The sequence below is a fragment of the Pteropus vampyrus genome, unplaced genomic scaffold (assembly GCF_000151845.1).
Source record: "Pteropus vampyrus isolate Shadow unplaced genomic scaffold, Pvam_2.0 Scaffold413, whole genome shotgun sequence".
Taxonomy (NCBI): Eukaryota; Metazoa; Chordata; class Mammalia; order Chiroptera; family Pteropodidae; genus Pteropus; species Pteropus vampyrus.
The window spans coordinates 150,049-163,747 of record NW_011889194.1 but is presented as its reverse complement, the minus strand read 5'-3'; the positions used below and the strand labels follow the sequence as shown (position 1 = coordinate 163,747).

At 54.0% G+C, this 13,699-nt stretch overlaps 1 protein-coding gene across 1 annotated transcript in view; it reads left to right on the top strand.

Annotated features, from left to right (window-relative positions):
• Window positions 1–13,384, top strand: part of XYLT1 (xylosyltransferase 1) — a 74,845-nt gene extending 61,461 nt beyond the window's left edge. The window contains 3 exon segments of the mRNA XM_011380902.1: window positions 999–1,194; window positions 6,725–7,058; window positions 11,507–13,384. Coding sequence (XP_011379204.1) covers window positions 999–1,194; window positions 6,725–7,058; window positions 11,507–11,829 — 853 coding nt within the window. The 3' untranslated portion in view covers window positions 11,830–13,384.
• The last annotated feature ends 315 nt before the right edge of the window (window positions 13,385–13,699 follow it).

Below are 13,699 nucleotides of genomic sequence, written 5' to 3'. Positions count from 1 at the left end.
CTCCTCCCTCCTTGGCTCTGTGCCCCCACCTCACGATCTGGGGGCGACTCTGCCAAGCTTCTCTGCCCCTTTCAGCCAGCTAGCCTTTGTGGATCAAAGACATGCATCTTAGAACAACGGCTACCTCTTTGTGTGTATGCATGGACCTGGACTGGCAATGACTTTTAAAGATAGTACCCGGTGCCCTGGGTGAGGACAGTGAGAGAGTAAATCAGAACGACCTTTCTGATGAAGTTGGGCAGTAGACATAAAGAGCCCCTTGGAGATGGGGGAAAGGGGACAGAGAGAGAGAGAGAGAGAGAGGGAGAGAGGGAGAGAGAGAGGGAGAGGTTCCAAAAACCATATTTTGCTCGAGGATGTTTAATGCAGCATTGTTTAGAATGGCCAGGAAAATTAGAAACCAATTAAACAGCCAACGATGGGGAACTTGCTCTATAAAACACGGCTTTACGTACAGTGGAATAACGTATATGCACCCGCTCACACAAAAATCATGTTTTCAGAGAGTTTTCAAAGACGCGATAATGCTTGAGAAAGACTATGAAGCAAAAGCGGGAGATAGCCCGCTGTGTATATTACGATCCCAGTTATGTAAGGTTTATGCAAGTGTATGCATAGAAAACAAAGCAGAAAGGAAATATGTCAACATGACATTATTTGCACACTGTTGTCCTAGTACTTAGCACCAGAGGGTCAGTAAATGTCTGCCACCTGACATTGTCTAGGAAAAAAAAGCATCAGAAATAGTGATTTTTGTTTTCTTTATTATGCTCCTATCCGGTCAGCAAGCTTTCTACTTATATTCAGCCAAAAAGTTATTGTTAATACTTAGTCGAGATCATAGATACTCAGGGAGCAGCTTTCAGAACATGGCAAGCACTGTGTAAAACAGGGTTCATTTTAAGAGCAGGACCAGCATGGTGGGCGAGGTGCCCCCCCGTGAGCCTGCACGCCAGCCCTGACCTGTGGGCTCACGAGACACTGTGCATGTGTTTCAGGTACTACCCAATGGGCCACCCAGCCTCTGTCCACCTCTACTTCCTCGCCGACCGCTTCCAGGGCTTTCTGATCAAGCATCACGCTACCAATCTGGCCGTGAGCAAACTCGAGACGCTGGAGACGTGGGTGATGCCGAAGAAAGTCTTCAAGGTCGCAAGCCCGCCCAGCGACTTTGGGAGGCTTCAGTTTTCCGAGGTAAGAGGCCAGACGCTTCACTGCCTTTTGCGGCCCCCTTGCTGGCTTCCGTTCTACGGTCTGACGCCTGTAGTTGGCGATGGAGGAGGGGACTTGGAGAGCCCCAAACACTGGAACTGGTATCCTAAACAGGGCAGGAAGAGAGGGACAGCGCGTGGTCCGTGTCAGCAGACCAGACCAACCAGGAGCCTCAATCTATTTCTCACCGTAGAACTTCTATTTCGTTTTTAAATTTTTATCCCAGCCAGCGACTCTCCCCAAACCCGTGTTAGTAACAGACTAGTAAGGAGCCAGTTTCCTAATGAAGCAGAGGCATCCATCCCACCTTATAGATTGGAGAACCGAGGCCTGTGGAGACCCAACGACTCTGGATCACAGGAAGTAGAAGAGCTCAAAACTGAGCTCAGGTCTCTTAGGCTGCAAATCCCGCGTTTGATTTTGCTTTTGTCTCCCCTGTTCCTAGCACAGGGTTTAGTTCAAAATAAGCACCAGGGTAATCGCTGAATGAATGAGTGGATGGGTGGGCGGATGGATGAATGGATCAATGATGGGATAGAGTCATCGATGGATGGATCAATGGTGGGATGGATTCATCAGTGGACGGATAGATGATGGACAGACAGGTAGACTGATGAATGGATCTATGGAGTGCCGTTTCTACCTCTCCAGAACAGCGTGTAGTTATTTCTCTGCCTGGGGAGATGGATCGATCCAGCACCGCCCTGTCACCTCAGCCCTGCCTCCGGATCTGATCTGCCTTCTGCCTCCTCCTCAGCCTCACCCAGTGCCACTCTCCTCCCCAGTCACATATCTCGTGTCTTCGGCAAACGTGCCAAGTTAGTTCCTGCCTCGGGCTTGGCACGTGCTGATCCTGCCTAGAACGTTTTCCCCCAGGTTTTCACTGGTTTGTATTTTTTTTTTTTTTTTTGTCATTCTGACCTCAATCCACATGGTACACCTTCAGAGAAGCCCACCCTGCCCACTCGCTTATGCCACAGGGGCTACGTTCTCCACAATATTTTATGTTTTTCTTAGCACCCACCACCTAAAATCACCTGGTCGGTTTCTCGGATCACTTTCGTGACTGTTCTCAAAAGAATGGAGGCAATGTCACTCTCTCTCACTGCCGCATCCCCAGCACACGGGAGAGTACGTAGCGTTGGTAATCACTGGATGAGGTGGTGGAATGAATAAGTACCTGCGCTGGGAAGGAAGGGGGACATGCTCAAGCTCAGTGAGAGTTGCCCACACGAAACTCCAGCATCGGTCTCTGCCTTTCCCATGTCGGCAAGGCAGCCGAAGCTGATTCGCCCCTGGGGTTAAGCATCCCCAGTGAGTTTGGCTGCTGGGCTAGGGATGCATGGTCCGATTTTAGAATATGGAGAGTCTTGAGGGATGGGAGTGGGCTGGGGGCCAAGCTTCCCACCCGCTTCTGTGTTCCTTGCCAGTCCATTTCTTGTCCCCTCTGGACCCACCTAGCTGACACGTGCCCTCCTACATGGGCACTGAGCAGGCACGGGAGAGAGTTAACTTGTGAAGCCACCATTTTCAATTAAGGCTCCAAATGGATCAGCTGGACTCGAGCTGCCATGGGAGCCCGCTCCATAAATTGCCGGCGCCAGGGGGCAATTAGACTCTGCCCCAGTTAGAGTCTGTGCTGGGAGCCCAAGCGGCCAATTGAAGGCATTAATGTCCCATTAATGAGATGGATGCCTGGTAGCTGGGCTCTCCCTGTTTATCAGCCTGCTGGTGGGTGACTGGGCACTTCTGGCAGTGACAGATGATGCTGGCGACTCTGTGGCTAGTGATTTGTGAGGGTTCCTACCACAGCCCTGGTACCACGGCATGAGAGCCACCAAGATCCCTGGCTGAGTATCAGCGAGTGATGCAGGGAGCCCCGAATCTTGTTTGTCTTATTTTCTTTTTTTTTTTTCCTAAAGCCTTAATTTTAAAGCAAGTGTAAAATTGGAAAGGAAGAAAGGAAAGAGTTGCAGGGCCACTTTAGGGGCTGCTGAGAGCCTCCGTCACGTTGTCACAGTCGCAGGGCTGTGCGTGGCGCCTGGCTCACAGCAGGCTGGCGACTCAGAGAGATCGCTCCATCCCGTGGGAGTCCCACGCAGGTGGCTCAGAGGGAGGATGCTCATTCCTTCAGCAGCCAGTCGCCTGCGGTATGCGAGGTACAGGGGGGACAACGGTGAGTCAGACAGACCGGACCCTCGATGTCACAGAATTGCTGTCTAGTGTGGCCGCCGGCCAATGAGTGAGCAAATGAAGGAACAACATTTCCGCTAATGACAAGTATTGTAAAGAAAATCGAACTCCTTTCGTATGACTGTTGAGGACTCGAGAGGCTGACGGGGACTACTTTTGAAGGGATGATTCATTAGTGAAGGCTTTTCTAGCGAGATGACTTAAGAGCTAAAACCTGTAAAAGATCTGAAGCATTCTTGGATATTCCAAGAGAAGAGAATGTGCAAAGGCCCTGAGGCTCCAGGCAGGGGCTTGGCATACTCGAGGGGCAGCAAGGCCAGTGTGACCACAGCACAGTGAGTGAGAGGGAGAGTGGTAGGAGAAAAGTCACCGAGGGGATAGGGGACAGATCATGAGAGGTCTTGCAGCCTCTGGAAAGAAATCTGGATTGTGTTTTAAGTGCAGTGGGAAGCCTTTGGTGGTTCCAAAGCTGGGAACAGTATGTTAAGCTTGAACTTGAACATGCACTTAAATATGAGCAATTGATTATTTTGGAGTGAATGGTCGTGGACTTCCAGAGTGAGCCTGACAAGAAGCCCTCGAAGGCCACAGAGGACGTGACGGCAACAGGGATCCATCTCAGGCGGGCCCTCCTCCCCTCGTGCTTATCAGCTGACCCCTCCTCTTCTCCGAGGTTTAGAAACTAGGTTCAGGTTTTCCATTGTCAACTGTTCCACAAGCCCTCTGCCCGGTTATCTTGGTTTTAGAAGTCAGACTTCAGAGAATTGTTCACCCCTATTTCTATGGAGGGTCGAAGGAGGATATTCTGGGGTGCCCCCACACTAGGCAAAAATCCCTTCCTTAAGCAAGACCCTAACATCGTTTCATGGCCATTAATCCATCTTTCAGTATCTGTTGGAGAGCCAGCATGTGGAGGGCCTGGGTGCTCAGGCCCTAATCACTGGAGACACAGATGATAGATGAACAGATAGGTCGGTGGATATAGAGATAGATACTGAGCACCTACTATGTGCTGTTTTAGGCACTAGAGCTACACTGATGAACGAGCCGGAGGGAGTCCCCACCCTCATCAAGCTGACAGTCTTGAGTTAGGGAGAGAGACTGAAAGTTGCAATACTGTGCAAAAAACAAAAAAAAACAAAACAAAACAAAAAGAAGCTGCGATGGGTAAATGCTTAGAGAAGCACCTCAGCGGCGCCTCTTAGCAGAGAAGGCTTCCAGAGAGAGCTGACGCCCTGGCTGAGCTCTAGATGATGAGCCAGAGCTGGCCAGGGAGAAGCGGCGACAGGAAGACAGACTGCGCCAAAGAGAGAGGTGGGCGCGGAGGCAGGATTGGAGGCAAGGACAGCCGTTCTCGAGGGGTGCTGAGAGTTTCTCAGGGGGCGAGTGGACGAGAGAAAGGGGGACAGAGCCAGAGCTGGAGCCAGACCAAAAAGGACCAGACGCCTCGGGCTGGACTGAGACACTGGGCTTAAGAAGAACGACGAGGAGCTGATGGGGTTGCAGGTGGGGACGGAATGGGACCAGGTTTCTTTAGAAGAATCTCTACGACTTAGAGGCATGGCTCGAATCCTGCTCGCTCGTGCCTGCGTTTCTTTCGTCAGTAGCCGTATTTGAATTCCTCCCGAGTCCCAGCTACGTGCTAGGCACCAGGGGCCCTTGGGCGCAGCCAGTCCCTGCTGAGCCATAGGATGGCAGAAAATGCCAGGTTTTCACAGGTCCAGGCGGAGCGGCGCCCCTGCAGAAATGTCACAGCAATCAGTACTTCCGCCTCAGCTACCCTTAGACGCTTGAAGCAAGCTGCGAATATGCATGTGTCACAGTCGCCCCTGGCAGGTAGTAAGCGTTTGGCACATGTGTGTTGGGTGAATGAATGAGTGAGTGAATGAATGAATGAATGAATGAGAGGCAATGCACAGAAGAGTGGCTAAGAACCCAGCCTCTGGGGTCAGACTTCCTGGGGCCCCTGCTGGCTCTGCCCGTCACTGACCATGGCAAATCAGCCAACTGCTCTGAGCCTCAGTTTCCTCATCTGTAAAAACGGGGATCAGAACAGAGTCTCCCCTTCGTGCTTGACACCTCGTAAGCTCTGTGTCCTGGGTAAAGAAGGGACGTAGTGACTCGTGACAGGAACAAGAAAGTAAACCAGCTCCTGTTTACAACACACATCTAGAGCCTTCTCCATGATGTGTAGGTATACACGCCCGCACCTCCACCCGCCTTGCACAGACACACACACACGTATACACCCCCCCACACACACACACACATGCGCACACGCACACACTGGAGATGCTGGTCACGGAAAGAGCACAGAAGCAGTGTGAGCCTTGTCGTGTGCTCATCATCTGCTCCCAACGTGCCCACATGCTGCGTCTTCAAAACCAGCAAATTAAACCTCCTGGGGGATCAGAAGACCCCTAATTTAATTTGATTTGAAATGGCAACAGAGCTCAGTGTCCAGGTCCACATAGTTAATTCACTTTTTGCCAAGTCATTCACTCGACAGATATCGATCGGGCACCTACTGTGTGCCAGGGCCCCACGTGAGAGCTGCGGCCCAGCCACTGGGATTTGAGCGGTGCGGGGACATTTCACGAGGTCTTTTCGGCTACAGGGTGGAGAATACATTTCAGGTGACAAAAATGGAGGGAGAGAAGGAAGAGCGGGTCCCTGGTCGGTCAGGGCCACGCACGCCCCCAGGAGGCCGGCAGGAAGGCTGGATCAAACAACCGCCTCCCACTCCGAGGGTCCAGCTCAGAATGCTTTAGGGAGGCCAGCTCTGTCTCCTCCTGGGAGAACCACGTGGACTTCTGCCAATGACAGGTGATGCTGAGGGACCCTCCCTTTCCCTGGCTAATGACAAGGCAGCGTTAGAAACTGGACTCCACCCTCATTCAGTGCAGTCGCACTATGGAGGCGTGTGACCCCCAAAACCAAGGAGCCGTTGGAAGCCAGCTGTACCTGCTGACCGGCCGGGTATATGTTTGCTTGGAATGGCCCGCAAGCAGCCATTCATTCATTCATTCACTCATTCATTCATTTATTCAGCACATTTTTTTCCCAAAGCAACACACCACGCACCAGGCACTGGAGGCCAAATGTTTAGTGAACAGACCGCGGGCCTCGCAATTCCCCAGACTGGGTCCAGATCCCAGATTTTCCGCTAGCTGCCTGTCCAACTCTGAGCAAGCAACCTAGTCAGAGCCTCGGTTTCCTCACCGGTAAATGGGTGTGCAAAGCCCAGCAGGCAGGACCCCAGGCCTTCCTGGGACCCAGCACAGGCCCGGCGACCGCAGGTCTCGCTCTCCTGTTTCAGGTCGGCACTGACTGGGATGCGAAGGAGCGTCTCTTCCGCAACTTTGGGGGTCTGCTGGGGCCCATGGATGAGCCGGTCGGCATGCAGAAGTGGGGCAAGGGCCCCAACGTGACCGTCACCGTCGTCTGGGTGGACCCCGTCAACATCATCGCCGCCACCTACGACATCCTGATCGAATCCACTGCCGAGTTCACCCACTACAAGCCCCCTCTGAACTTGCCCCTGAGGCCCGGGGTCTGGACAGTGAAAATTCTTCACCACTGGGTACCAGTCGCAGAGAGCAAATTCCTCGTCGCACCCCTGACCTTCTCCAACAGGCAGCCCATCAAGCCGGGTGAGTGCTCCCAGCGTCTGCGGGGCGGCGGTCCATCCTCGCGGGTCCTCTGCCTGGGCAGGTGGTGCTGCTCAGACGTGGGGGATGGGGGCCATTTTCATGAACAGTGCTCTCCGGTCCCGGTACATTTTCTCCCATTATCCCTGGAAGGCACACTGAGGTGACGTCATCTGTCTGCCTATTAGGTACCTTTTTATTAGATGCTCTCCCGTCGGACCTCCAGGGGCCCTGATCATACTGAAGGCAAGTTAGGAGATAAACCGAGACAGAGATTGAGTTGCAGCAGCTCTTGCTCACTGTTTAAACAATAATCATTAAAACAGGAAATTCTGTTCATCAAAAATGTGATGCCTTAGGTGAAAAGGCGTACCACATGCTAGTAGAAAATATCTGCTACACATAAGAAAAAGTGTCATATTTAGGATATATAGCAAGTACTCAAATTCAGAAACCCCATAAATCAGAGCAAACCACAGGCCCCAGGCCAAATCCGGCCCACTCCCGGATTTTGTAAATAAAGTTTTATTGGAACACAGTCAGGCCCATTCATTAACATATCGACCATGGTTGGGGCTACAATGGTAGCCTGGAGTAGTCGCAGTGGAGACTGGATGGTCCGCAAAGCCAAAAATATTGGCGATCTGGCCCTTTATAGAAAAAGACTGCCAACCCCTGCTATATAAAAGAGGAAAAGGAGAGAGAGAAACAGAGCCTAAGTGGCCCACACGTATATAAAAAGATGCTCAGCCTCATGAATATTGAGAGGAATGCAAATTAAAGCAAAAAAAAAAAAAAGATCCCACTCCCCCCGCCACGTTGGGGCACGTCAGGCAAGACAGCATCCTGCGTGGGAAGGACCGTCCCAGTGCCCGTGGCAGGGGGAGACGTGATAAAACGAGCTCGGGAAATGGCTTCGCATTTCCCAGGGAAATCGAACATGCACACGCCCCGCCACACCAAAATGCATCGCCGCGCCAAACCGGAAACAATCCGGGTGTCCGCCGTGCACACGGATAAAGTGTGTCGTTTTTGTAGACAGTGGAGTAACACACGGCCCTGAGCGTCGATGATGGGACCTTTGGCTGAGTCTCTAAAACACAGCATTGAGGGGAAAACATCGCAGAAGAAACCGTAATGACGGTGCGTGTTTTCAGGGTCCAAGATCAGGCCAAGCCAGCAATACACGAGTTCAGGATTCGTGTGTCAGTAGAGAGCTGTGTCACTGACACGAGATTCAGGATGGTGGCTTCCACTGGGCACGGAGGGACGAGAGAGGGACGTCAGGCCCCTGACGTGCCTGCCTTTTTTCCCCTTTATTCATCTAAAAGGGTTACTTTTCTTTTTCTACTTGCCCCATCCTCTTCCCTTTATCCCTGGAATGTCAACCTCGGCCACTCAACCCTACTCCCGGGAGTACGCACTGCCAGAAGTTCGGTGTGCATCCTTCTTTTCTCGAGGCTTTTAAAGTTTAAACATAAACACGCAAAATAAGTCGCAGACACCCCATTGTTTTGTAAACATGGGATGCTACGTGTTGCAGTGAGAATTGCTTCGTTTGCTTTCCAAGTCAGCACATATAAAGCCACCAGCTGCAGAGTATTCCGCTAGGTCAAGGACCCATTGGCGGACACATGGCTCTGTCATCGTGGTTGTCATCGATAACAGTGCAAAGAAGGTTCTTGAAGCTGAGTTTGTATGTGCTGACGCAGATACATGGAATAGATTCGTAGAAACAGGATTGCCGGGTCTCTGGGTATATGCAATTGTTCATCACTATGCAACAGATCACAAACCCAGAAGCCAGAAACAATTACAGCCTCTGTTAGCTAAAAAGCGTCCTGGGCTGAGTGCCATTTAGCCAGTGGCACGGGGAGAGGGGAGCACAGATCTGGGGGGTGGGCGGGGATGCCTCGAGTCCTACAAAAAGGGATCGAAGTGAATTCTGTCAACTTCTGTTAAGCTTCGGTGCCGAGCAAGTAGAAAGATAGAGACCTCTCGTTTTCTCGAGAAGGAAGTTTGCTTCTCCGCTCCCCCCCGTGAAACAGGCAGAGGCGGCTCCTCCAGGATGACCTGGACCAGACACTTAGGGCCCTTGGGTGTCCCCTGATTGGTTCACAGCCTCAGCATCCCTCAGGGTTTCCAAAGCCAGACGTGGAGGCAGAAGGACAGTCTCCTCTTTGTGTCCGATGGCCCGTTGGACCTGCCTTCGCCCCCGCCCCCGTAAAATAGACCCCTTCACTGGGTCCTGATTTTTTTTTCCCCCCGTTTTTTTCTCCCGGAGTTTCCAAGGACATCAAGGCTCTTCCCTCCCACATCCGAGGGTCACTGTACCTCGCCGTGAGCACTGCCCGTCCTCGGTAATCCTGTCTGTCAACGAGCGGTGCTCCAATGACAAGGAGTGGAAGATGCGATCTGTTAAATGATTCATCAAGAGTAATTTGCTATCGATGCGCCCCTAGTAATCTCCAGAAATCGGATGAGGAAAATTTAATTACGGAGGCAGGCCGACTCTGTGAGGGCGCAGCCCGCGGTAACCTTGTTCTCCGTGAGGGTTTGCGGCATCCGCCCCGCGTTCAGATGTTTGCTGGCTGCCCCTCGCCCTCGGCGCGCCCTGCCTCATGTCAGTTCGGGCATCTCCCCCGCTCCCCGTCTGCAGGATGGAGGCGCTGAGAAATCAGACCTGCACCGAAGAGAACGGGTCTGTATTAGTCAAGGCGTGTTTTTAATTCAACTAGCTGGTCCCACTGCATTTAGAAGGGCGAGCGCATATGTGGTCTTTCTTCCTCCTTCTTCCCCGCTCAGAACCACACACGTTAGAAAATCACCTGCTGATCATCAGGGCTGTCCTGGGCCACCGAGGGTGATGGCCGCTGTCAGTCAGTCTCCTGGACACCAATTCCTCTTATGAGGCTTCTTCTGATCCTGGCTATCTTGGGTGCAGCAAAGGCTGATCTAGTAAAACACAGCTCATCAGGGTCATCGGCCGATGTTTTTAAAAATATGCGTTTTTGTGTTTGGCAGTCAGATGAGCAATGAGCGGGAACTTCTTCGGAACAGAAACGTCTAGCTTCTTCTCTTCAGCACAGATGACTGCGTTTTCTGCTTCCCCATCTTTAAGCCCTGGGAAGCAGTCACGGTCCCTCTCGTTTATGTGTCACTTTGCTGTTGACAAAGCACATGCACTTCTAGCTGAGCCTCTTGCCAGCCCAGGGGGATCCACCTGGTACAAGCATGCACAGCCCGACTGGTCACCGTGCCCAAGGCACCGGTGCTCAGCTGGTCAGAGCTGTCACCAGAGCCCGTGGAACCTCCCACTCCCCCTTCCCCCACCCTCCTGCTCTGGTCCAAGCTCCATGCTTCCCAGGACACCTTGCTGTGTGTGGTGCACCACGCCTTGGACAGAAACAGAAACCGGTGGCTTCTGCAGAGCCCATGGTAGGCACCCAGCAGCCAAGAGCAGGGCCCCTCACCAGGCGCTGAGGTCGAGAGACCGGGTTCAAAGCCCAGCTCCGTGTTTGGGGACAGGTGCTTGATGGGGCTTTGCGCTCATCGTCCCTTCTGCCTGCTCGTGGCTTCTTCCTTCACACTAATCAGCTCTCAGCACCGATGTCACCCCCTCAGTGAGGTCTCCCCTGCCCGCCTCATCCACAGTAAACACCCTCATCACCCGACCACCCAGGGATCGGCAAGCTTATGCTGCAAGGGGCTAGGTAGTAAATATCTTCAGCCTTGAGGGCCTCTTACCGTCTCTGTCTCAGCCACTCAGCGCCGCTGTGGTGACTCAGAAGCCACCGCAGGCAATAGGCGCCCAAGCGGGCACAGCCATGTTCCAATAAAACTTTATTTACAACAGGTCAGGAGCCAGATGTGGCCCAAGGGCCACAGTGTGCCAACTCCCTGCTCTGACTCAGTGCCACGTTTATTCCCGTCATGACCCTTATCGCTGATTGAAAGGACCTTCCCCATTTGCTCATTTCTTTCTTTATTTCCATCCGTCTCCCTCCACTGGACTGTAATCTGGTCCACCTGGTTCACGCCGCCAGGTAGGATAGAACCCGGCACTTAATAAATCTTTATCAGATGAACAAATTCCTGAACACCTTGCAGATAGGGGGCGGTTAGTAATTATGTGTTGAGTGAAGGCCTTGCATAAAGTAGGTGCTTAAAAATAGGTATTGAATAAAAAACGAATGTCGAGCGCCCAGCGGGTGCTCTATGAACACTGCGGGAGGCATATGCGCACGCGCCATGCCCTGCTCGGACGCGGGCGCGAGCGGGCCCAGAACGGCTCAAGCGACATCCTCGCAGGCTCGGTTTGTCCACCCGTGCAATGGGCCCGCGCAGAGACCTTGCTGGCGAGGCTGTCGCGGGGAATCGGGGTGCCAGACACCCCGCGGGCGCCCGGTTCTCGGCTCTTCTAACCACGTGACGGTCCCCTTTGCTTTCAGAGGAGGCCCTGAGGCTGCACAACGGGCCCCCCCGCAGCGCCTACATGGAGCAGAGTTTCCACAGCCTGAACCCCGTCCTCAGCCTGCCGGTGAGCGCCACGCAGGTGGAGCAGGCGCGCAGGAACGCGGCGTCGGCGGGCGCGGCGCTGGAGCGGTGGCTGGACTCGCTGGTGGGCGGCGTGTGGACCGCCATGGACGTCTGCGCCACGGGCCCCAGCGCCTGCCCGGTCATGCAGACCTGCAGCCAGACGGCCTGGAGCTCCTTCAGCCCCGACCCCAAGTCGGAGCTGGGGGCGGTCAAGCCCGACGGCCGGCTCAGGTAGCACTGGGCGCTTGTGCGCGGATGGCAGAGAACCGGCCCCCCTACCCAGGCCGGGGGCGCCTTTTGTGGGAGGGGCTCTCCCGGCCGCAGAGTGATGGGGGAGGGAGGTTTGAGGGCCAAAGCAAAGCGGGGCCTGCCGACGACAACCCGCGTTTGGCAGGATGGCTCGGGCTCGGCGCCGTGATGTCACCTCTCCTGGCTGACCCTCGAGCCCTCCAAGGGCCTCGTCTTCCCCCTCCGATGCCCCGCCCCCCAGACAAGTGATTCTCGGAGTTTTATTTTGAGCTGCAGGGCTTTGTCGGCTAAGCGCAGTCGTGGGTGGAAGTTCAAGGTGCCGATGAAATCCAGGCCGCTGTGGTCGAAGCTGGGGAGAGAGGCTCCTTCTCAAAGCCCAGCCCACCAGGCGGTCCCTTTGCCAAGGGCATCACCACCTAAGGTACCTCTTCAGACCCCAAGGGCTCTGCAAAACCCCCGTTGGAAAAGCGCTGCCAGCCGGTGGGTTTGATCCCCAGCCCCGTCCTTCGGCTCATCCTCCTGCTCCTCTGGGCTGGGAAACCCCGTGCCAGCCCTGAAATGACAGGCCACTGAAAGTCACACTCGCCGGCCCTTCCCCGGATAGGTAGCAGGCTCAGGAGGGCTCCGAGCCTCCCCCAAGCCCTTCTTCTCAGAAACTAGATGAGCAGGAAAGCCTCTTGATGTGTCATGTCCAAGGTCCACCCAAAGCGTGACTGCCAAATGTCCTGGGTCCCAGGCCACCCCTTCCCCATTGAGGCAGAAATGGGGCGGTGCCGATGAGAATCGCCCTCCCAGCCATTCGTGGGCCAGGAGGCCAAACCCATGGCCTCACTGATCTTGCAGGGGGAACGTTGGAGTCCATGGCCTTGAAAGTCAGAGATGGTTTGGAGCAAAACTCCTGAGCTGGACAGCACAGCAATATCTGTCTCCTGCCCGAGCCCCTCAGTCCCCAGGCCCGGCACCCCAGGCCTTTGAGAATCCCCCATTCGGTGCTGATGGGCGTGACCAAACCACATGACCAGACTTTTCACATCCAGGAAAAAGCATTTCCCAGCTGGTTTTTAAATTCATGCCCTTCCTTATCCGAGCTGCCGACGGGCCCACGTGACACACGTGGGCGAGAACGTGGGTCGCTTGAGTATCCGGCCGTTTAAAACCTAAACGATGGTATTGTTCGAATGGCTTGAGTTCCAGAAACCTGAAAGATTTCCTTGCTGTGCGCCCGGCACCCCCTGCTCATCCGAGAGCCCCGACCCCCGACCCCCTCCCCGAAGGACAGGGTTCCCTTGAATAAGTCTCCCCCAGGAGAGCAGTCCTTGCTGAGCATCTTCCCAGCCAGAGGTTGCCCCAAAACCACCCCGTCCCCCACCCAGCAAGGCAGGATGTCCAGTGGGCGATGGAGAATGTAGAGAAGGAACACTTTAGGTATTTATTATTTACGTGTTTTAGTCCATGACTAATTAGTAGATGCTGTTTTTGCAGCTTGTCTATTACGTTATCTAACTAAAGCTGCCTTTATTCAAGTAAGGCCCCTCCCAGCCCCTCCCTTCCCCCTCCTCTGCTCCCCATCCTCTAGTGTCTGTCTGTCTGCCTCTCTCTCTCTCTCTCTCTCTCTCTCTCTCTCTCTGCCGTGTCCTCAGAGGAAAGAAGGGATATTGCACACCACGAGAGGAACGCTTCAGCCAGCATCATCCGCTGGCTGAAAGTGGGGTGACTTGGGGACATTAGAGCTTCGATTTTCCTCACCTTAGCCTCTCCCAGTCCCCCAGTCCTGAGGTGTTGGGATTCCTGGGCACCCCTGCCTCCCCGCCCCAGGCCCAAGGACCCGACAGAGTGACTATGTGGAGGGAGTCCGT